Raw genomic sequence first — 23202 nt, forward strand, 5'->3', positions numbered from 1 at the left:
TGGGTCCAGCAACATTCTTGGGTGGCCGGTGCCTGGGCTGCCTTACCCTCCCTGTGTCTGGCTCCTCACCTCTGGTATCATGTTGTCTAGCCATTTCCTGAATTAAATTCTCTTCATCTGAAAAACCTTGAATGGGATCTGTTTTTCTAATCAGTCTGATTCCCTCTTTCTTAAAGCTCCCGGTTAGCTGAAAACTTTCATGGATTCACATAGGTATTTCTAATTTTTTCACCCAGATTATGACATGTAAACACAGTTCTTCATCTCCCTTGTTTGTTTCCTAATACGCCTTGTAGGGCTGTTATTTTTTTTATATCAACATATATAGAACCCCCTCTTTTTATAAATAGCCACATAAGATTCCTTTTATTCGACCTGTCATTGATGAACACGGAGGCTTTTTTATTTTATTTATTTATTTATTTATTCATTCATTCATTCATGAGAGACACACAGAGAGAGAGAGAGAGGCAGAGACACAGGCAGAGGGAGAAGCAGCCTCCATGCAGGGAGCCCGATGTGGGACTCGATCCCAGGACTCCAGGATCACGCCCTGGGCCAAAGGCAGGCGCTTAACTGCTGAACCACCCAGGCATCCCCTGTTTTTGCTATTGAAAATAACTTCTGGGTAAATATTCCAGTGCATAGGTCATCTGTATGGAGGTCTGTCCACAGGATGGACATCTAGAGGTGGAAATGCTGAAACCACACTTACGGTTCTGAAGATGCGGCCAGTTTGCCCTGCAGAGAAGCTGCAGGATGCATGGCCCCCAGGCATGCACGAGTCTGAGCACGATGCATGGCTCCCATGGCCCATGAGTCTGAGCAGGCCCGGTGTGGACATGGTGTGAGAGCCCGAGTATAAGCGTCCCGAGGACAGGGAGCATGTCTCTGTTGCTCACCAGTGTGTCCCAGCGCCTAACATGCTTGTCACATGACATTAATACATGGAGAGGTGCGGGGCGCAAGAAGATCAGGTCAGCAGACTCCTGGCCCTCGACAAGTCTGGATTCCATGAACTCGGAGTCCTCTCCCACCCTTACCACCTGGGATCAAGGGCTTCCCAACCTGGCAAGCATCAGAATCATTGGCAGAGCTTGAAAGATGATGACTCTGGACTCTATCCAGGGATTCAGCTGCTCCAGGAGTAGGTAGAACCTGTGGTGGACTGCAGGCCACGACCCAGATGCCCCCCAGGAGCCAGTGACTCTCCCCCAGCTGTCAGCCCTCTATGGGGACTGCCTCTGCTGGAGAGAGTGGCCTGCCCAAGGTCATTTCCCCATCCCACGGTGATTGCATCCAGTAACTGGCCAACGTAGGGGTGCAAAGGCCTGGCCCCCTGACCCCAACTTAGGACAATTCAGTAGCAACATCCAGCTTCAGGATGGGATGTGGGGTCAGCTAGGGCCTCTAGCAAGCTACATCTGCTCCCTCTGCCCAATCTTGCTACCCTCCTTTCTCTTCCACAGGAGTTGATCCCAAAGGCACTGAAATCAGTTCAGAGTTGGCTTCCCAGAGAAGCCTTCCCAATATGTGATGGGCCCTGGAATCTGTATTTCAAAAATATTACCCAGCCACCCCCAGGGTATGTGACATATAGCTTCTGCCCACGGGGAACCCACACTGAGGACACTGAGGATTACTTTGTTGTTGTTGGGTTTTTTTTTGTATATTTTTTTATTGGATTTCGATTTGCCAACATAAAGTATAACACCCAGTGATCATCCTGTCGAGTGCCCCCCTCAGTGCCTGTCACCCACTCATCCCATCTCCCTGCCCACCTCCCCTTCCACTATCCTGAAGGTTACTTTGGATAACATGAGATCTTCATGTTTTTATTTGCTGGTGCCATAGATCCCTTCTCAGAATAATGTCTTTAAATATATAAAATAAAGTACATTGGATTACAAAAGAAATCAATTATATTGAAATAGGGCTAGCAACACATTTTTCAAGTTGTAATACGATGTTTCTTTATTAGCCCATCAACTGAGATGAAGCAGTGCTTCTAACAACTACCGTAATTCTGAAGCAGTGAGGAACGTCAGCCGTATCTCAAGATGCCTGTAAGGAGATAGCAGAACACCAGTGATTTCTGTTGGGAAAGAATCCCAAGTGTGGCCAGTACAACTGGGGTTTGTTGCTTGCATTCATAGTGGAGGAAATGCTCAATTCATCTAGAGGTTTGGGGAAATAAAAATGTTCTTGTTTGTTGTGATCTAAGTCCACACACATCCCAAATTCTATCTGCAAATCCCTGCTCCAGTGGGTGACCAGTTCTAGTAATCTAGTGGCTCCATGGCCTCGTGGGTCCTTTGACGTCGTTGGTACCTTGGTCCTGTGGGTCCCTTGGTCCCATGGGTCCCTTGGCTTTGTGGGTCCCTTAGCCCAGTGGGCCCTTTGGTGTAGAGGGTGTTCTTGCTGTAAATATCCAGGTGGGCTCTACTGCCAGCCTGAGGACAGATTTTTAAACCAAGAGTAGGTGGGATGTGCAGGGGTCTCTCTAACCTCCTTGGTGGGAGCCTCAGGCACTGCTGAGCAGCATAGCAGAGCCCATGTTTCCCAGTTAGAGCAGGTTTCCAGTTACACCAGAACAAGGCACCAAATTGTTTTCCAGATCCTTCAGTGGGACTGCGTGTTCTTCCTGTAGGGGACTGAGGCTCATCTACTTTGGGCTCTGATGCTTCACGAAAGGCCGCCATTCCAGCCCTGGTGGACAGCCTCAGTCTAGGCCCACAGCAAAGGCACCGGCCTCACCCCTCTGAGTAAGCAGTTGTGGTTCAGCACAACTAAGCCTGTAGCGGGGAAGCGGGTTTAATCATGTGGGGAGGAGGGGTACTTGCTGAGTGTCCCAGACATGGGACCAGAAAGACAGAACCCTAAGAGCAGGGAGACATGGGCCTCTGACTGCAGGTGACCAGTGGACCTTGCCCCTTCCCCCAGGGCCACTTTGTCTGAGAGTGGAATGAAAAGGACACTTCTCCATCCAGTCTCACCACCTACCAGCTGGTGACACTAACCAATCATTCTTGTCTTTTAGCTTCCATTGTCTCACTTCTAAAACAGGATGATAATACCAGTGAGGCTGGTCTCACAGTTGTGCAGCTGTGGATAGGTAGACACAGAGTCTGGTGAGCTGAATTCATGGGTGGCAGGAGGATATGGATGCAGCTGTGAAAGCAGGTTGCTGTGCACAGATGTGCCTGTTGCTACCGTTTGAAGGAGATCCCTGCCCTGCTTGCCGGGTGTCCAGCATCTACTCTACTTGCCAAGCCGTGCGGCCTGGCTCAGGACTGAGGAGAGCATGCCTTTTGATAGTGCACACGGTGTCCCTGCTTGGCCTGCCAACAGGCCACATCCAGCCGGAGGGAGTGTGCGATCCTCCTGCCTGTTCACTGATGGGCTTCTGCTGAGCTCTTAGATGATCTAACTTGTTCCTGTGATTATCTGTAGAGATAACTTTGTAAAAAGCAGTGGTTTTTTTTTTTTTCTTTTTAGTAGCTTCATACACAGTAAGTGCAGCTGCAGTCCTGAGAGCAGACTGTCCGCCACTGAAGAGGCTGTGACCTGGCTGTGTGACACCCACAAGCCACAGGTCTCTCTCCCCTGACTCCTTGAGTCACAGATATATTGCTGGTTTCAGTATGAAAACCCTGATGTTGGAGGTTTGCAAAACTTCCATCTTCTCTCCCTGATGTCTAATATAAGAGGACAGTCCTCCTGAGTGACAGGGACGGGGTGGCTGGGACGGAGAGCAACAAGCCCTCAGCCAGTGGTCATGCCTCAAGTCTGTTTTCTGTACCCAGATGGAGGTCTTTCAAACTCAGATCCCTTGAAACTCACCCCAGTTTTGAGAGCAGCAGAGGCACAGTGAGACTGGGACTTGGGGAAGGGAGGCCTCATCGCCCAGCTGGGCCCAGAGCCAGGGGCTGGGCCTTCTCCGTCACCGGACATGCTGCTCAGCCAAGCCCGGGCCTTGGGCACTCCTTTCCAAGCCGTTCTGGTGCAGGGCATGGCATGGCATATGAGAGTGCCAGTCCTGGGGCCTAACTAGGTCAGGCTCATGGTCCTGAACTCCGCAGCCGGAAAATGGAGTGACACCGTGCCTCCCTCCCAGGAATGGCATGAAAACACTCAGCCCTGAACTGGTGCACAGCACATGCTTGGGCCTGGGGCTGCTGCAATTGGCTCCACCTGCTCCTGGCTTTGGAGACCCAGGAAGGACACCTGATCACCTCTTTTTGTCAAGGGACAGACCACTGTTTCTCCTTGGGCAAGTCCCTGTCCCATGGTGGACATCAGCCTCTTCCTTGGTGAAACACTGGGGCCTAAGTGGCAGCATGGGTTCAGCTGGGCCATCCCTGGGCCTTTCCACCACTGGGTTCACTTTTATTCATGCCTAGGCATCTCTGTCCCCTCCGTGAGTGTTCATTGAGCCCCTACTATTGCAAGGCCCTGAGTGGGGCAAGGGGACACAGCAGAGCAGAAGAAGGGTATGGGCCCTGGTGGGTACGGACCATACCACCCTGCCCAGAGGGATTGAAACTACGCATTTCTTGGGGCCTCCCAAGGCGAACATCAGGAACCCCCAACCGTGCTTTTATCTCTGCCCTGATTCTGAAGGGCCCTATCAGACCGCCAATGGTCTGTAACTGGTTGCAGCCAAAAACCACGCACCCTTGCTGGCCCCTCCTGCTGTCCCCTGATCCTTGCTGTGCCAGGCCTGCAGCTCCAGCGTGTTCTATAGGCTGATGACGACCGCACTTTCCCAACGCCAGCCCAGTGTTGTTCCTTGTGGATACAGAAGCGGCGTCTCCATTTTGCACAAACACTGATCACAGAAATACTGCTCAGTATTCCCTTCAGCCTTCCTGGTGGCACAACCTGATGTCACTGGTCACTCACTGGCTCACACAACGGAGCTCGACATCCATGTGAGCATCTGACTTGCAGAGAGACTTGTTGGCTCCCTGTGGCCCTGACCTCTTGTGTATCTCCACTTGAACCCAGGGCCTCTGTCCTCTGTCACCGGGAGCCCACAACCCCTGCTCCAAAGCTGCAGGCCTCTCTCTGAATGGCAGCGAGAGTGAGCTTTGGGAACACCCCTCCTCTGTGCCAGTGATACTCCGGTCTTCAACTGCTCCTGCTGTGCTTGCGGTAAAATCCCACCACCTCACGCCAGCCCCTGCTTCTCCTAGAATTCACCTCCCTCTGTCTTCAGGACGGGCCTCCTCATTGCCTAGAGGGACTCAGTTCACTTCCCCCAGGAAGCCCTCTGGGACCACCGCCGCGCCTCTCTGCTCCCTTCCTGAAACTACTCGTGTGCATATTTATGCTCCAATGGGACCAGCTTCTTGAGGACAAGCTCTCCGACTTCACGTCATACTTTTTAATCCTCCGGCACCTAGAACAGTGCCTGGCCCACAGATGGAACTCAATCAACGTTTGCTGATTGACTCCTGAAAAGAAAGAGCAAGCTTATCCGTGAAGGATGGAGTTTGTAAGGGCTGGGAATCCTTCCTAGCTTAGTCAGAACCAGCTGTGGTCTCTTTAAAGCTAAAAAAAAGTTCTCGAATGCAGCCCTCTCCATCAATCAACCTCCTGACAGTTGATCCGACAGGTCAGAAAGCTGGTCCATTTAAGCCCCTTCCCTCTGTGCCCGTATTTCCCGTGATGTCAGGGGGACAAGCTGGCATCACATCAGACCCAGCAGGAGTGGGAAGGGCTTACGTGTTAACTTATCTCCCTGCAGGGGGACGTAACATTTGCCCATAAATAAAACGTTTTATTGTTTAGCTCGAACGTTACATTTCATGGGTCTGTAGCATGTGTTTCATTACAGCAGACACCACGGTGTACTTAGCAGTGAGGCTGTGGAGTGCTGCCCTGGCTTGCAGGACCCCAGCAGAGAGATCCAGCACAGCCTCAGAGCGATGCTCTGGGTCTCCCCTTGCAGCATGGTGCTGGCAATCACATTTTCCCTTCACGTGGCCCTTGGTGCTGATTAAACAAGTGGCATTGGATGCTCTAATCTGCCTCCAGCTGCTTTCGTCTGCTGTGGCCGCCAATTTACCGCAGGCTGGAAACAGTCCCACAGCCAAGCTGTTAGAATGGCGTCCAAAGTAAGTACCAATACTGCCGGAACACGCAAGGTCCTGAGGTCCGAAGATGCAGCAGAGGTTCCAGCCCACTAGCCTGAGGCTCTTTCCTTCACCCCTGCCCCCCTGCTCTTGGCTGTACTCCAGAGTAATGCTCCTCAGAGGTAAAAATCTGCATAGGAATCACCTGGGGCCTTGTTAAAATGCAGTTTAATTCTGTAGGTCTGGGGTGGGGCTTTGCTCCAAGGAGTTCTCAGGTGATGCTGCTTTGCTGGTTGCGGAACCACACTTGGGGCAGCTCTAGAACTGGCCTAACATGATAGCCACTAGCCACTGGTGGTCATTTAAATTAAAATTAATTAAAATTAAATGAAATAAAAAAGTAGTTCCTCAGTCGCAGCGGCCACTTCTTGAGGGCTCAAGAGCCAGTGTAGCCAGGGTCTGCGGCACCGGGGGACACAGATACAGGACGTTGGTCAGACAGTGGCTCTGCCCAGTGAGGCCACATCCCTGCCCCAGCTCTGTGCAGGGCCCAGGCGACAGGACTCCAGGGGGCAGCAAGTGCTTGAGCACAGTGTATCCTTGGGGATGGAGCCCCGGCTCTCACCGGCACCATTGGTCATCCAGGAGGCCAGGCTCCCTGCTGTAGATGCATGGAGGTTATGATGGTGGGAGACCAGAGGCCGAGATGCAGTGTGGGGGTGAGCTGCCCCAGGCCCTTCCCCTCACCCCATTTAGCTGCGAGGGTGGAGGGCAGCTGACGGGGCCCTTTGTCTGCTGCTCCTACTGCTCCGAGCAGCTTCATTCCGCAGGAGGTGGGGAGCAGGGAAGTTAGCAGAGAACAGAGCTGGTTCTACACACATTGGAGTAATAAGGCAGGAGACAGGCTCCCTCCCCTCCCAGGATCCTGCGCAGGAGGGAGGGAGAAAGGGGGAGAGATTTTTCAAGAATGCCTTTCATGTGGATGCAGAGCTGTCACTTTCCAGGCAATTCTGTGAACCAGGACCCAGGGCAATTTCCCAAAGTGCAGTTGGGGAACATGTGGCCAGCTGTAGTGGTTTCGGGGAGAGGCATCTATCCTACCCAGCGCCCAGGGACGCTGCTCCATCCACTCAGAGTTCAGGCGCTAGAGGCTGGAGGGGCTGGAGGGGGACTAGAGGGGCTGGAGGCGGGGCACTGATACCAGGCCTGTGAGTGCTGAAAACAAGCAGCTTCCTTCCTTGGACCAGGACTCTGCTGGTGTTGGAACAACAGCCCGAGTCTATAAACTCACAAGCAAGGTCCATCTGTCCTACACGGCAGGGTTAACTCTCCCACTAACCCAATGGTGTGCAGCTGGCCCACAGGTGGGAGTGGTGCTGCTGCCAGGTCAGGAGAACCAGGCTCAGAGCCTGCCTCTGGCCCTCACCACATGTGTGACTGAGCCAGTGTCTCCTCTCCGGGCCTCAGTGAACTCCTCTAAGGAGGATCATGGCTCATCTTCATAGCTGCTTGGTCTCTGGTACATGGCACCAGGTGCTCAGGGAACGTCAGTCCTGCTCTCCATACTTGGAAGGTGTGTAGGCAGAGACACACTGCTCAGATTCACATGAAATCATGTGCCAGGCGGAGGAAGGGGAGCTTCAGAGTGCAGGGAGAGTGAGTCCTGGGGCCCACGGGCCAGGGAGGCCAACTTCCCAGAGGAAGAGCTGACCCAGCTGAGAGCTTGACCAGGAAATGCAGGAGAGGGAGACCAGTGAGGCTGAGGGAACAGCACCTGCGAAGGCCCTGTGGCAGGAGAGCACTGGGCCATCCTCAGCCTCGGGGCAGGGGAAAGGCCAGCATGGGAAACAAGGAAGTAAGGCAGGTGAGGGGAGCCAAGCATCTGGGTCATAAAAGCCAGGCTAGAGGCTGTGGGGCACTCGGACCACTGACGCCCGGGTCTCCAGGAACTCCATCCACAGACACAGGGTGGTGACTGTTCCAATATTCTTCAGTGGCTCAAATGTGTTGTTGCATCAGGGCCGTGTCCCGTAAGAAGTGAAAATGGCCAGGGTCTGAGGAAGTGTACAGAGAACACAGGGGCTCCTGGTCCCCAGGGTGGTCAGGGGCCACACGGGCACCATCCACCATGGTGGCTGGGTCTTAGTTCGGTCGGGGAAGGCAGGTCCAGAAGTGAGGCTGTGGGGTTCAGATCCCAGCCATCCTGTTCCTGGCCCTGGACCCTGGGAGACATCATGTGGCCCCTCACAACCCCAGATCCCTCTGTGAGACGGGGATAACCGCCCTGCTGACTCACCTGCTCTTCCAGAGGGCTCCAATGCATCAGTGCACCTGAGGTGCTTTAGGTGACAGACCTGCTCCTCTGTGTGGGGGCTGTGACAGTGTTACCCCATGCCCATCCCTTCCCAGTGGCCCGGCCTCTTGTTTTCCAGGACACCAGGTCCTATGCAGTTCCTCTGCAAGCAGGACCTCAAGGAGGTGGGCCCAGAGAGGTGCTCTTGGACCCGGTCAGCCTGGACATGCCCCACAAGACTCCATCGGCGCCCGTGGTGCCCTGCGCACTAGACCTAGAGGGTGCAGAGCTCGGACCCCTTTCAATGGGCCCCCAGCTCCCGGTCTTCACTCTCCTCTGCTTCCCCCCAAAACCCGCAGCCATAATCTCTTTTCTCCTCTAGAAACTGAGAACCACACCCTCACTCATCCCCAAGGACTTGGCAGTCGTGACTCAAAAGCAAAAAAACCCTCTTTGTTCTCTGAGCTCTGCTGTGTTATCTCCCCCATCAAGTCTCCCAGGACAAACCCTTTCCCTGGTAGGAGGGAGGGAGGGTCAAAGGGCAGGAGGAAATGTTGGGGGTGGGGTGGGCAAACAGTAAGATGTCAAATGTCTCCTCCCCACAGTGTGTTGTCACCTGACAGAGGACTCACCCAGGACTCACCCAAGACTCGTGCCTGGTCCTAGGAAGAGTGGTGTTAGGGCTGTGCCCCTGCCCACCCCAAAGGGAGCTGCGGAGCCCTCTGGGTCAAGGGCAGGAGCACCTGAGGATCCCCACAGGGTGTCAGGAAGCATGTTCTTGACTTTGCCAGTTGGTCCAGCCAACCACTGCCCCCAGGTGCACCAGGCACCCTGCCACATGCCGATGCTGGCAGCGAATGTGCTTCCTGCCAACCAGCCCATCAAGCTGTTTCTGATCACACAATGGGACTCACCCTGGCAGCAAGAGGACCAGCTTTATACATCCTTCTGGAGCCAGTTTCCATGGAGACCTCCTGCTCTTTCTTTGCATTCCAGCCACGCTGTTCTCCTTATTGGGCCTTGAACCTGCCATGCCTGCAACCACCCCAGGGCCTTTGCACTCCCTATTCCTTCTGTTTAGACAGCCCTTCGCTCAAATATCCCATGGCTGGGCCCTCCACCCCCTTCAGATCCTTGATCAATTGTCGCCCTAGCAGTGAGGCCTTCCCTGAGCGTCCAGTTCTGAACTCTATCCCAGCCCTGCTCACGCTCCTCTCCCTTCCCAGGTGTTCTCCAAGACACTTAGCATCACGTGTCCTATTTCTTTCCTTTCCCACTCTGCATGAGCAAAGACTGTGTCGTGTTCACTGCGTTACGAGGGTTGGATGAAAAGGCCCTCACACGAGCTCTCTGCCTTCTCCCCATTGTTCACCCAAAGCACTACAGCCCAGTGAGTGTAAGTGACTTGCCCAAGACCACATAGCTGTGGAGAGAAGGGGAATCTGTCCTGGTTACTTTGTAGCGCCCTCATCCTGCTCTTTGCAGCCTTCCTCACAGCGTCCATCCTTCCCTCCTTCCCATCTCCTGTGGCAGAGTCCTCCATCCTCCTGCCACAGGGCTCTCTCCGGGAGGACCCCCGCCCTGGGCACCCTCCCCGGGAGTGATGACTTCCCATGCACCTGCTTGGCTTTCTCTGCCTCGTGGGAGCATTTGGTTGTGTGTGTGTGCTGGGCTTCGTACAGCTCCGGGCGTGGGCTGTGTTCCCCTTTCTGTGCAGCAGGCCCTAGGAAGGGGGAGGAAGTGTCCACCCCTCCCCAGCCCTCCTGTGTGGCCCCCAAATATCCATTTTTCCCTGAGAGCTTGAGGGGAGGAGGGGGTGGCCGAGACCTGACCCAGAATGTAGAAGCCGGGCTGGAGGCCGGACAAGTGCCAACTCCTCCAGGTTATCTTTCTTCATGGACAGGATTCGTAGGCCCCCCATGGACCTGCCTCTGCATCTGCAAGGGTGTTGGGCCCCACTTTATGGAAGGAATTGTAGAACCCTGTCTACACCGATCTCAAGTTCATTTCCACTATTGTAAGCAAGCTGTAGGCCTTCCTGGATGGCTCCCCGCTTCTGCCCCACACAGTCCGGCCCCTTGATGGGGAGGGCCAGGCCCGAGTCAATGCTCACCCCCAAGCCAGGAGGCTGGCAGGTGCAGCGGAGGGCAGACCCCAGCGGGGCAGGACAGGAGGAGTGGCAGACTGATAGGCCCCTCTGGTCTCAGCCCTCCTGTCCCAGAACAATTCAAGCGCCCGCTGGCAGCCCCGATAGGAGAGGCAAACCCGCTGGGCCTTCCAGCTTGGATTTCACATAATGAGCCTTTGGAATCCGGGAAGTGATTACAAGCGCACTGGGGAGGGACCACCTACAGGTTCTGGAAGCTTTCGCTGCAGTGACTACAGGCTCCCCAGGAAGCTGCACAGAGATGAGGAAATAACCCGTTTTGGAAATGTAGGGCTTGGGAACCCTTGGGGGGCGCTGAAGGCAGCCCTGACTGAGGGGTCAAGCCCTCACCAAGATGCAGGGCTGACAAGCCCCAACGGCCCTGGCGCCCCCACAAGCCCCCCAGCTGAGGGGGTGTGCACACTGAGTTAAGTACCCTCCTTTAGAATCAGAGAACGTGAGTTTCACAGTCAAGCTGCCTCTTGTAGGCGAGACCACCAAGGCAGAGAGAGGGGAGATGGGCGGTGGGGAAAGCTCCACCAGGCTTAGGTCTTAGCACCCCCATCCGGGGTGGTCTTTTGGCCGCCCCACCATTCCTGCTCAGCTAGGAGGGACCTAAGCCAGCCTGGAATCCCACCCACTCATTTCTCCTCCAAGCTGAGCCTTGTGAAGCCCTGCCCCTTGGAGGTGCTGGGATCAGGGTGGGGAGAGCAGTACGAGCCCTAAATGCCACTCACCGTGGGGACTTCACCACATCCTCTCACTCCCCAGACTGTCTGTCCGGAGGCGTTGGTAGGAACTCCGCTCCTTACTTTTCAGATGGGACAATGTGGCTCAGAGAGGTTCAGTCACTTGCCCAGGTAACCCAGCGAGAGAGCAGTAGTGCTGTGATTCATACCAGGCCGAGCTGACTCCACGCCTTTGCCCCTCCAGTGTGCTGGGCTCAGGGAAGGTTACCTGGAACTGTTGAGGCAAGGGCTGCCATACAAGAGGAACAGCAGTGGGAACTGTAGCAAGGAAGACAGAGTATCATGTCTCTGAGGCCGAAGGCTCTTAGTCACAGAGGTATGGTTACCAGGCCCTCAGGCAGTCACTGACTTGCTGGGCAAGGCCTGCTCATTTCTGCTCAGACTGTAAACACACGGTTCTCTGGGCATGAAGGCCCAGCTTGTAAAACAGAGATGGGGCTCCAGGGAAAGGGCTGAGGGATCGTCCCCCATTTGGGGCAGCTGGCATCTAGAGGGCACTGGGTACAGGGAGGGGGCCGGAAGCCTGCCAGAGTCCAGCTGAGCCCTGGGCCAGGGCCAGAAGCCAGTCCTGCTAAACAAAGCATTACACAACCACCTCATTAACTGCATCAATCGAGAGGGTCAAACTAATTCATCCCAGCTCTTCGAAGCTCTGGCTGGAGGGGGTGGGAGAGGACGGCCCCTGAGTTCCGGGACCCTGTGTCCATGTTGGTTTAATTAGCTCCATGGTTGCTGCTTCCCTTGGGTACAGCCTTGCATGCCAGGCCCCGGGCAGCTGCCTGGTGCCCTTAGAGGACCCAGGAAAAGGAGGGTGCCCAGGGGCAGTGGGCCAGGGTGCAGGCCAGTGGGGATGCTTGCCCAGAGCCTCCAGGGCCGGGAGGCCGGGGGCAGCCACGCAGTGACACAAATACAAAGACCAAAGCCAGAGGATCTGTGGTCGACTCGGGTCAAAGCACCAGGAGCATCCGTCCCTGGGAAAAGGAGGTCAGCAAGCTTGCAGAGTGTAAGGCAAGTCAAGGCGACCCATTCAAGACAGACCACAGAGAGCGCGAGGGTGTCGTTGGCCAAGTGTGGATCGTTGCCAGCGACACTAACACAGACTGGAGGGGCCCTGCACAACTGGACCTGGGCAAGCAGCGAGGGTGGAGGACTCTAGGAAACATCGCAGAGTTCCAAGAGCTCCAGCCCAGGTCCGGAGAGAACACTGGAACTCAAGGTGCAGTCCCTGCATCGGCAGCTTTAGTATCAGTGAGACCTTCTTAGAGAGGCAGATTAGCAGGCCCCACCCGAGGCCTCCAGGAGAAATCTGGGGGTGGGACCCAGGAATCTGCAGCTTTACTCACACCTGCAGGTGCTTCTGACGTATGATAAAGTCTGAGGTCATCCGGAACTTGCTGGAAATGCAGTGTCCCAGGCCCCAGCCCTGCAAATCAGACTGCACTTTAATGGACGGGGCCTCAGGGGGGTCGCGTGTGCCTTAACAGTTTGACATGGGCAGCACCTGAGCTCCCGCCCCAGATTCTGCTGTGAACGGGTCTATGGGAGGGATACAGACAGATGGCGAAGGGGACGCGGACCATACAGCTCCAGACACAGGCGAGAGCTGTCCTTGGGTCTTCAGGAACCCCGTCGACTCCCAGAAAATGTCACACACACACACACACACACACACACACACACACACACACACACACACACAAGTAATAATGGCTTCTTTGCCTGCAAAGATGCACATCGCTGACATTGTGCAGAAAGCAGATTGCAAAGGCAACAAGACAAACAGCCCATCGGGCGCTATTCATATTCCACGGGAGACAGCTGGGGCTGGCGGTGCAGGCAGGCTCCCAGCCTCCGGGAGGCGCGCGCATGATTTAGGGAGAAGCAGCCGGGCTGCTGCAAGCAAGGGCTCAGCCCACAGAGATGCTCCTGAGGGGACAAAGCTACACAGGCGGAGGCTGCACCCGTGACCTGTCCTCATGGCAGCCCAGGGTGACCCGGGCTCTCATTTCTTCCAGGGAAACCAGCAGAGCCGCGCTGATGAATTACGGGAGGGGAGCCGCCTCGGATGGCTCTGAGGCAGAGGGAGATCGGCTTTCCCCCATGACACTAGAAGGAATTCCTTCCTTCCCCATCTCCCTGCTGGCTTCTCCGTGCTTGGGATTCTCCCAGAGTAACCTTTCCACTCCCTTTAATAAGAGCTGCTAATCAACATTAATGTTGATACATGCCCGGCTCTGGGCCCAGTACCGTGGAGGCACTTTCTCCTTTGATTCTTTCAACAATCCCACTAGGTAGGTGCCATAGTTCACATTTCTGCTAATATTTCTGTATTTACTAAATACTAACATATATTTACTATTGTACAGATGGAAAAAGTAAGACTAGAAGTTAGGTGGCTTTCCCAAAGTCCGCTGGAGAGAAAGGATGCAGAAGACAACAGTGTCCCGGCTCCTGCCCTTGGCACTCAGAGCACAGTCCTGGGCACCAGTGGCCTCAGCATCACCCACGGCTTGTTATGCAGGAATCTCTGGCTGCATCCTACAGACTCTACAGACCCCCAGGATTGGCTGCGAGTCCCCCTTGCATGAGGGATGCAGCTGATTCCAGTCAAGGACCCCTCAAGAGGCAGGAGTGTTGGGTCCTCTCTGGGGAGCAGGATGTCAGGACCCCATCAGAGCCACAATCTTCTGGGGGACACAGGGAGGGGAGAGAAAGGAAGAACAGGGCGTGCCTTTGTGGCTGCCATGGGCACAGACAGGCTGGCCTGACAGCAGCCTTCCCGGAGGAAGCATTGTCTGCACTTTCTCTGCAGCCTCTGGGGAACAGGGATCCTGTAGATGCTTGAAGATGGGCCAGAGGGCACTTCTGCGTTTCTCTCCCTGGGCCTCAACAACCTCTCCTGGGGGGGGGGGCGGGAGGGTCACTGTGCCTACCTCCCCCGTAGCTGTGCTTTCAGGACCATCGGTGGGAAACGGTTTGCAGGTTCAGAGCAGGGCATGAGTGTGGAGTGAGAGCCTTCCACTGGGTAGCCAGGTGCCCTATCCTGCTGCCCCATGAGCTGCTTGTGGCAGCCCCTCACTGAGAGGCTCGATCTGGGTCCCTCCCTGTGCCCCCTGCTCCTCATACTAACCTGGGGGCATCGTGGGCCTGCTGTCCTGCCTGTTGAGACAGTGCCAGCACAGAGCTCTACCCACGGATGACTCTGCTCTAAGAGACATGGCACCTCCTAGGCCCTTGATGACCATGTCTACGCCACTCATCACTGAATCACAGTCTACTTCCACAGGACCCGAGATGGCAGGGTCAGCAGGGCTTAGGCCCGGCTCCACACTTTATTAGCCACATGCGAGGCTGGGCCACTCTGCTTTCTAGAACCAACCAGATGCTGTGCGGTCTCTCTCCTCCCAGGCTCCTGTTCCCTGGGACACCGAGGCACTTGTGTGGTGGTGCTGCTGGGTGGGGGGCACTCTAGGAGTTATCCAGGCCAGGCTCTAAACCCACTCCAACACATGCTAGCTGTGTGATCTTGAGCTAATTACTTAACCTCTCTGGGCCCCAATGTCCTCATCTATACATATTTTCAAGTTGATGTGAGAGTGAAAAAGATCATGACAGAGTGTGAGAATACTGGAAATCACGGTGGACTATGTTCACCTGCTTCATTTTTTTTTTAAAGGGTTTTATTTATTTATTCATGAGAGACACAGAGAGAGAGAGGCAGAGACATAGGCAGAGGAAGAAGCAGGCTCCATGCAGGGAGCCTGATGTGGGTCTTGATCCCAAGACCCCAGGATCACGACCTGAGCCAAAGGCAGACGATCAACCACTCAGCCACCCAGTTGGCCCTGTTGACCTGCTTCAAAACAAAACAAAAAAGGGCAAAAACGATTGTTTATTGAGAGCTTGTGTGCCAGACATTGTGCTTTGCAGGCACCATCCAATCCAATTCACTGTCATCTATCCCCTAACACCCCCAAATTACAAGGTTAGCTTCATTTCCCCAGTGCTGAAATCAGAGTTCAGAAAGTTAAAAAATTTTGTGGACAGAGGAAGCAGAGTCTTGAGGCAAACCAGCCCTCCCTGTCAGCCACACAGCCTCCTGACGGCACCCACTGCCCTGGGTTTAGCCTCGTTAGAAACAAACGGCGTCCTGAGTCTCATTTTCGATGTAACATTTGTTATTTTATTGGAAAAAGCTGGTATTAACATATTTATAATTTTATTCAACAGTTGGATAATCTGCGATACCGAAGAAAAACCAGAATGCACCCATGAGTTATGGAGTTCAAAATGATCGAGTCTGTCTACCTACCACCACATACGCAATGCCACCCAGAGCTCAGTCCTCAGAGTAGGAGAATAAAAACGAAACGACCCAACAACTTCACAATGACTATGTGAACGCTCATACATTCAAGAGCAGAAATTTTAAACAGAGTAAGAAGCAGAGTTTGTGACAATTTTACTGGCCCGTCTGCCGTGTCTAGTCTTGCCCCTCCCCCCCAACACGTATCATTATTCACAACTTGCTTTGGACATCATGATTTTCCAGGGATCTGAAGACATGCTTTTCCTCCAAGATCTTTTTCTTTCTTTCTTTTCCTTTTCGGTTTGGTATCCAAAGTTTAAAACCAGAGTGAAGAAGCAGGAGCTGCATTAGGACCTCCCTCTGAATGCAGTGTAAGAGTCGTAATCTGCAGACGGTAGATGCGAAACCCACGACCTGACAGTAACCTCCAGCTGCAAATGCAAGTCTCCTCTTAGCGTCCGAATCACGAAGGGAAATGGATTGTGCCAAATATCCGCGTAGTTGTGTAAGGCCCTCAGAGCTGGATTTTGGCTTCAACGAGATTTCTATACAATGCACCACATTCTCGAACCTCTTTACAAAGGGGGAAAAAAGGAATCCAATCCTGTGATTGTTAATTTTAATTAGAATAGATATGTACATATAATACTGTCCAGGTCACCTGGATTTTACAGTGATATATAAACAAACATTCTTCATTCATGTTGATTTAAAAAAAAAATCAGAACAAAACAATGGACCCATTTCCTTGTGTAAATATCATATGGCCAGAAGTGAATGCACATGCGTTTTGTGCTTTGACACACACAAAAGTACACCATTATCCACTGAGAAAAATCTCGGGTGGGTCTGTTTCCTGGGTTGGGTTACATCTTGTAAAAAAAAAAAAAGTTGGCTTCGGCCTCTGCACGCACTGTTCTCTGAATCACGACGCACAGCCAGTGGTTCCCTGTAATTCCACGCCGAGAGGCGGAGTGGGTGGGGTGGGTGGAACCGGTCTCCAGGTCCACGCAGCAGGAGCAGGTGTTGTGGAGACACGGCATTCAGTGTGGCCATCAGGAAAGAGTCCTCCGAGGCCGGGTCATTAAAGAAAATGTATCTTGAAATGGTCATAACATGCAATTTCCTCTTGGAGGCGGCTCAGTACCTGAACAAAGGGCTGGGGCTGGGGTACAGATGTGGGTGCAGCCTGGCACTCCAGGGGGCGGGTCTGAAGTCAGCACACAGAGCTTGGCACCACCGGGGTCTTCTCCATTCTCTGTGCTGTGGCTTGGGTCACCCCAGACTCTCATCATTGCCCATCTGCTCTGTTCTGCTTCACAAGATGAAGAGGTGTTTCTAGAACCTTCCAGGCAAGAACGTTGCTTTAACACGAGCTGCCAACGTGGTGGACTAGAAAGCGCCCAGTGCAAGTGAAGCCCGGCTCAGGATCCCTGACTCCACCACTTGGTCGGTACGTGCTTTGGACAAACTGTTCATTCTTTTGGAGCCCGCTGCCTCATGCATGTAGTGGGGATGATAACAATTCACCTTTCATCCCAGGCACCTGGCACAGCGCCTGGCACTCAGCGAGGGGCTGGTGTGTATGGAATAAGTGAATGGATACCCACCTTAAAGGGTCACAGACTGAGCCGGCATAAGCTCTCATGACGTGCCCAGTGACCGGGAAGCATGACAGGAGAGCCCTGCAGAGCGGGCACCGAATCCATGTGCCCAACGGGTCGAGCACTGTGTCTGGCCCCTGGCCCACACTCAGCAAAGGCTGGAATAAAGGGTGAGAAGAAGAGGCACACACACACGGGCAGATTTCACGACCCCCTTTCCTCTCAGGGAACGCCAGACCCGGGGTACCGAAAGACTTTAAAAAGAGGAGCTTGCACCTGCCGATTCTCAGCATGAATTCACGATCCAAAAAGCAAAGGGAAAACCCTCAGCTCTGAGACAATGGAAACTGCTCCACTGATAATCAAAAGAATCCCTAACTGGCTTGTTCAAGTCCATCATCTGTCCCAGAGCCCTGATCTGGGGGCCCGGGAGGCTCCTAGGGTGCCCGCTTCCCCCTAAAAGTTGCTGCTGGAAGAAGGGAAGCTGTGAACCCGGAGACATCCACGTCCTAACAGTGGAATGGGCAGCACAAGGTTATATCCAGGAACAGAAGGCCTGGACCCCAAGGCGACAATCACGTCCATTTCACCGTTTGTGGCTGTGAACCCTCCTTACTCCTGTTTTCCAACAGAGAGTGGCCAGCAGAGGCGGCCTGGCCGGTGGGGAGAGCCGGGAGGGGACAGGGCCGCTCCTGCGTCGCCCTGGCTGTGCCCCATGCGGGTGGCATCGGGGACAGGGCCCTGCGCCCACCTAGTGCATCTCGGAGTTCACTTTGTCCTGGAAGATGTACAGGTTGTTGGTGGCCGCGATGGCGATGATGTTCTCGGCCGGGTGCCAGGCTGTGTGCAGAATCTTCTTGGTGAAGTCCAGGCTGTCCACGCTGATGTCGTCCCGCCTGCGCTTGCCCCCCACGCACACACGCCGTGGCTTGAGCACGGCCCGGGGCTTGCTGCTCTCCCTCGACGCCTCCAGGGTCACGTCGCGCTTCGTGTTCCGGTCAAACATGCGGAAGAAGTTGTTGTAGGCCCCGGTCATAATGACGCTGGTGGGAGGAGGAGAGACGTCAGGTGTGGAGGACACAGGAGGAAATGTGCCACGCTGCAGGTGATATGCCCAGGGCTGCAGGGCCACGCTCCCTCCTGAGAAGGGTACCCCCCCCGCCACACTCCCCAGGGTGGAGGAGAAGAGATGGGTCCCAGTCCCCACCTTCCTCTTGGGGTCCCCTCCTTTGTCTCAGGCTTCTGTCCTCCCTCATGGCTCAGCTGCCATCTGCACTTGGCCTCTGTGGCCGGCAGCTAAGACCCCTTAATGCTCTGCCCAAGACATCACTGAGAAAACCCACTTGTACTCTCCTTTTCCTCCAGGAGAGGCCTGACCTTCCAGAGAGACTAAGCACCAGCAGAAGAAAAGCCAAGGGTAAATAAACACAGAAGCTGAGGCCCAACTGTAGACTCCAGGGCCAACCCAGGGCTGGTCCTGAATTGACCTCAAACCAGGCCCTTCATGGCAGGGACCCTGCTATTCTAGGGAGCTGAGGGACTACATACTCTTTGCACACCAGTGAAGTCCAAGTGTTCACGGACTTCCCTGTCCTGCTAAAGAGAATTTGACACTTGTCTTTGCACTCCATTTCTCTTCCCCCCACCTCCTCGAAGGAGAATGGGTTCCTGTGGCATGGGAGAGAGACCATGTTAGTCTGCTTGGTAAGAGCTGGCACAGCCATCAGGGCCTAGGCCTAGAGAAGGGGTTTGAGGGTTTGGCCCAGGAGAGAGGCCCCAGGACAGGCAGGGAGGGAGTGTGTGGGGGGGTGCAAAATAACTGAGGAGGGAGGGATCCCTGGGTGGCGCAGTGGTTTGGCGCCTGCCTTTGGCCCAGGGCGCGATCCTGGAGACCTGGGGTTGAATCCCACGTCGGGCTCCCAGTGCATGGAGCCTGCTTCTCCCTCTGCCTGTGTCTCTGCCTCTCTCTCTCTCTCTCTCTCTCTCTGTGACTATCATTAAAAAAAAAAAAAAAACTGAGGAGGGAGGGAGAGGATTCCACAAAATGGGACCCCCTTCATTGTTCTTCAGGAGGGTGCCTACAGACTGGAGTTCCTTTCTTCCCTCTGGAAGCTGAATGTGTCCCTTAGAGGTGACACAGAGCCCTGCAGACCCTGGTTCACAAGGGCTATGCACGTATGGTGTGTCTTTAAGCTCGCCCAAGTCAGGGAACAATGCTGGGCAGAGGGGCAGGAGATGCTGGAGGTGAGGTCCACCTGGACAGACCAGGCACCTGGGCTGTGGGAGTTCAGATGCATGGAGGGGCTTGGGGGCCCTGGGTGATGCTAAGTCACAGGCTGAGAGGGACATGGCTCCTGGTACCAAGTTCCCTTCTGTGGGAGAATGTGAGCTGATAGACATGGAGAGAGTGAGCACCCCAGGCCCCACCTGCAGCATCTCTACGAGAACTGGGGAAACCAGTCTCCCGGGGCCTGCACCAGAACACACAGGAGTCCCCGTCACCTCACCTGTGGACCATCTCTCAATGTCAGTCCCTTCTAGATGGTGGGGCAGGGTGTATGGTGGGGAGGCCTGCTGCTGCCTGGCTCCTGGACCTGCCCGAGGGGAGAGACCTCCCCAGCGGAGGGCAGGGGGTTTGCTTCCCTCTGCCTCCTTTCTCACTGAGAAGGCGGCCCCTCAGAGTTCTGATCCTTCCTAGGAAGGGCCTTGTGTTCCAGGGGCCTGGCAGGTCTGGGACGGCAGCTGCTTTGTGGGAAGTACAGGCTTTGGCTTCCCACCCATGAGTGGCATCGGGCCTCCCCTGCACACTCTGCATGCGTGGTTCCCGGAGCTGGCCTCCACCCATGAGGTGAGGCTTTCCAACGCGGCCCATGATCTGCGGAGCATCGGTGTCCCCTCACCCTGCCACCCAAACTGCTTTGTCAGATCTCATGTTGAGAGATCTGTGAGTGAGGATAGGAAACCTCCTCCATAAAGCGCTTCTTCTGCGATGTTCCTGGGGTGTCCAGGCAGGTCCAGGCGAGGATCAGAGGGCAGAAGTCACACGCCAAGTGGGTGATTGGAGGACTCCGTAAAGAGGCTATGCACAAATGTTCTGGAAAGTTCTAAGGGAACCACAGGGAAACTGCCGTGCCCTGGGGCTGGAACTTTTGGAGATTTTGGTGCCACCCACCCAGGCCTGAGTGGGTGGGGGAGGAGAGCTGACGGAGCCAGAGCTAGAGCCAGATCTGTGTGGAGAGGCTGGCTGATGGGAGAAGCACCCAAAGGGACACAGTCGGCTGAGAGGACAGGGAGGGAGGTGGGACAGATCACCTGTCTCTCTCTCCCACCTTCAGACCTCCCTCCACTGTCCCCACTGCTTAAAGCTGGCCAGAAGCCAGAGGTCACCAGGCCTGTTAAGGCAGGGCCTGCATGGTTGGCCTCAGGGCACAGGCTAGGGGAGCCAAAGGGGCAGGTGGGGGACCCTCATGGCGCTAAGCTAATCAGCATGGGCCAGTGTCTGCGGGGACCTTGTCTCCACTGCTGGGTGGGGGTTCCTGGGGCAGGAGTGTCTTGTTTGAGCCCCACGGCCCAGCTTGGCCTCTTTGGGGAGAGGGAGGGAAAGAATTCAGAACCTCAGCCGCAGACACAGAGGTAGACCAGACCAGACCAACCCCTGGCCTGGTGCTCGAGGAGAAAGCAGCGAATGCTCTGTAAACCGCAGGGAAGGAAGTGCCCAGGAGCTTCTCTTACTCACTATTCACAGCCACACCTGTGAGTTCAGAGTACGTGCCCCCCAGGTGCTCTTGAGGATCTGCTGGAATGAGGGAATGCAGCAGAAGGGTCACAGGCCCTCACAAGGACCTGGCCCATCCACCCTCTGACCCCGGATGGAGCAGGGGGTGGGGGTGGGGGCTTCTCTGCAGCTGCCTTAGCCTGCAGTTTAGAACAGACCAGGCCACAGGAGGGAGAGGGGTCGGCAAACTCAGAGACCCAGAGCTGTTCTCCAGGGGGAAAGACAGGTCCCCAACATCAGGCCCCCAGGAGCCCACTGGAGACCTAGGGATGCCAGTTGGGAACACCCAGCCTGTGGAGTGCTCATAACTGGGGCTTTACATGGCCCATGCTGGAGGACAGAGCTAGGGCCGGGGACCAGGTGACGTTAGCATTGCCACCAAGGCTGGGGAACGGCAAAAGGGGCCACCCTGCAGCCCAGTGCACAGTCCCAAGGCCGAGGGGCTGGGGGCTGCAGGAAACAGGGCTCACTAGCTCCTCTTGATATAATAGGCAGACACTTGGTGGCCTGTTCATCGTCAGATCCTCGTGTAGCCCAGGAGGTCATGACCTCTCTCGGGAGCTTCTGCATCACATCTCTTGCTTCCCAGAACCGGGTGGGGGTGGAGGGCGAGGGGGGAATGTTTTTTCTAAGGCTCCACCCAGGTCCCTGTGGCAGCCAGTGGACGGGGACCCCCGGGCCCTACGGCCACCCGCAAGGGTGTATGTGACCCGGCACCTGGGGTGGTTTGACTCTAAACCTTCCCCTCTACCTTCACCGCCCACATCACCCTTGTCCCTGGCCCTGAGGGACAGCTGCAACAGCCTGCTCACTGGTCACCCTGCCTCTGACTCCCAGCCCAGCCCCCAAGCCCATGACACCCATGCTGGACTCTCACGGCACCCACCCCAGGGAGGCCCTAGAGCACCTATGAACCCTGAGACTTAACCTCTGCCCTCACCTCCAAGCTATGGCCACAGCAGTTGTTCTTCTTTTCCTGAGGCTTCTGCCGTGATGCACCTCTTCCAGGAGGCCATCCCCAGCTCCCTCCCCTGATAGGCCTCCACCCACTCCCCTCCTGCCCAGGCCTCCTGCTGAGCTTTGCTCTAGTCTGTGCCCTATAAGCCACACAGTCCTCCCATGGAGGCACTGGATCCCATCTCTGCTGTGTCCCAGGTGCCCTGTGCTCTCGGGGATGCCAAGGCTGGAATCTGCAGATCCCAGCTGATACCTGCCCAGACTCTGCCATGTGCCTTGTAGAGAGGGATGCTCAGACCTTGGGGGTCACCAGCTGGGATGAACTCTGACCTACCGACCCAGGTCAGCAACCCATCAGGCCTATCTAGCTCAGCAGACAATAAGTGGCGGGGGGGGGGTGGGGAACCCGCCTGTGGCCCTGCCGATGCTCCCCATCAGTCCCACAGTGGGTGTCCACTGGTGTCAGGTGCTGGGCCAGGCTGGGTCACAGGGAAGGCCCCACCTGCCAGGATCCCACAGCAAATGTACAGGGAGTAAGTGCTTATAAGCCCAGATGCCCATGGCCCCAGTCTTTATCAGAAGGTGATTCCTGCTTTCGCTCCCTCCTCATCACTCGCTGTGTCCAGCCCTGGGACTCACGGGGCAGGGGCAGTACTGAGATGTTAGCAAGAGAAGGTGGACTCTCCCCCTCCCCCAGGGTGAGCAGCTGCAGCACCTATTCCCTCATCTGGCTTCCACCCTATTAGGTGGTCACTGCCAGAGCCTGCAAAGGAGAGGCATCACCTGTTGGCCACAGACCCACCTGGGGAACTCCTAGAACCCATGCCAGCCCTGCCCCAGAGTGGACTCAGCAGCCTGGGGCCAGGGCACGGCTGTGGTTTCTGACACCCAGGCTGGATGGGGACACCTGAGATCCCCATGGGGTCAAGGTCTCCCCTCTCTGTGCCCAGAGTGGCTGCTGTGGAACTCCGACTGGGGTCAGGAACCTGCCGGGCTGCCCCAGGCGCCTGCGGTGTGGGCATGGTAACTGGCCTCACTGTAAAAAATGGGATCTCTCCCACTTGTTTGCTTTTCTTGGGCCTAAAAGGCAAAGGCATGCCCCCACACCCAGGTATTGCAGGCAGGTGCTCAGGCCAGCCCACCTGGGTCCAAATTCTAGCTCTGCCTCTACCATGCTTCCCATCTCTCCCTGCAGGTTTTTCCATTGATAAAATGAGGGTAACAAGGGACCCTAGCTCCCGATGAGAATGGAATTTTCAGTAAAACGGGGCAGTATGGTGGCCCTGGGA

The 23202-nt window shown here is 55.3% G+C and overlaps 1 protein-coding gene across 2 annotated transcripts in view; it reads right to left on the minus strand.

Moving 5' to 3' along the window:
* Positions 1–15082: 15082 nt before the first annotated feature.
* The window catches only part of PPP2R2C (protein phosphatase 2 regulatory subunit Bgamma), a 132087-nt gene continuing 123967 nt past the window's right edge, over positions 15083–23202 (minus strand). For both annotated transcript variants that reach the window (XM_041753777.1, XM_041753778.1), the window contains exon 9: positions 15083–18224. In XM_041753777.1, coding sequence (XP_041609711.1) covers positions 17933–18224 — 292 coding nt within the window. In that variant the 3' untranslated portion in view covers positions 15083–17932. The remainder of the gene's footprint in view (positions 18225–23202) is intronic.

The sequence above is a fragment of the Vulpes lagopus genome, chromosome 4 (genome assembly GCF_018345385.1).
Source record: "Vulpes lagopus strain Blue_001 chromosome 4, ASM1834538v1, whole genome shotgun sequence".
NCBI lineage: Eukaryota > Metazoa > Chordata > Mammalia > Carnivora > Canidae > Vulpes > Vulpes lagopus.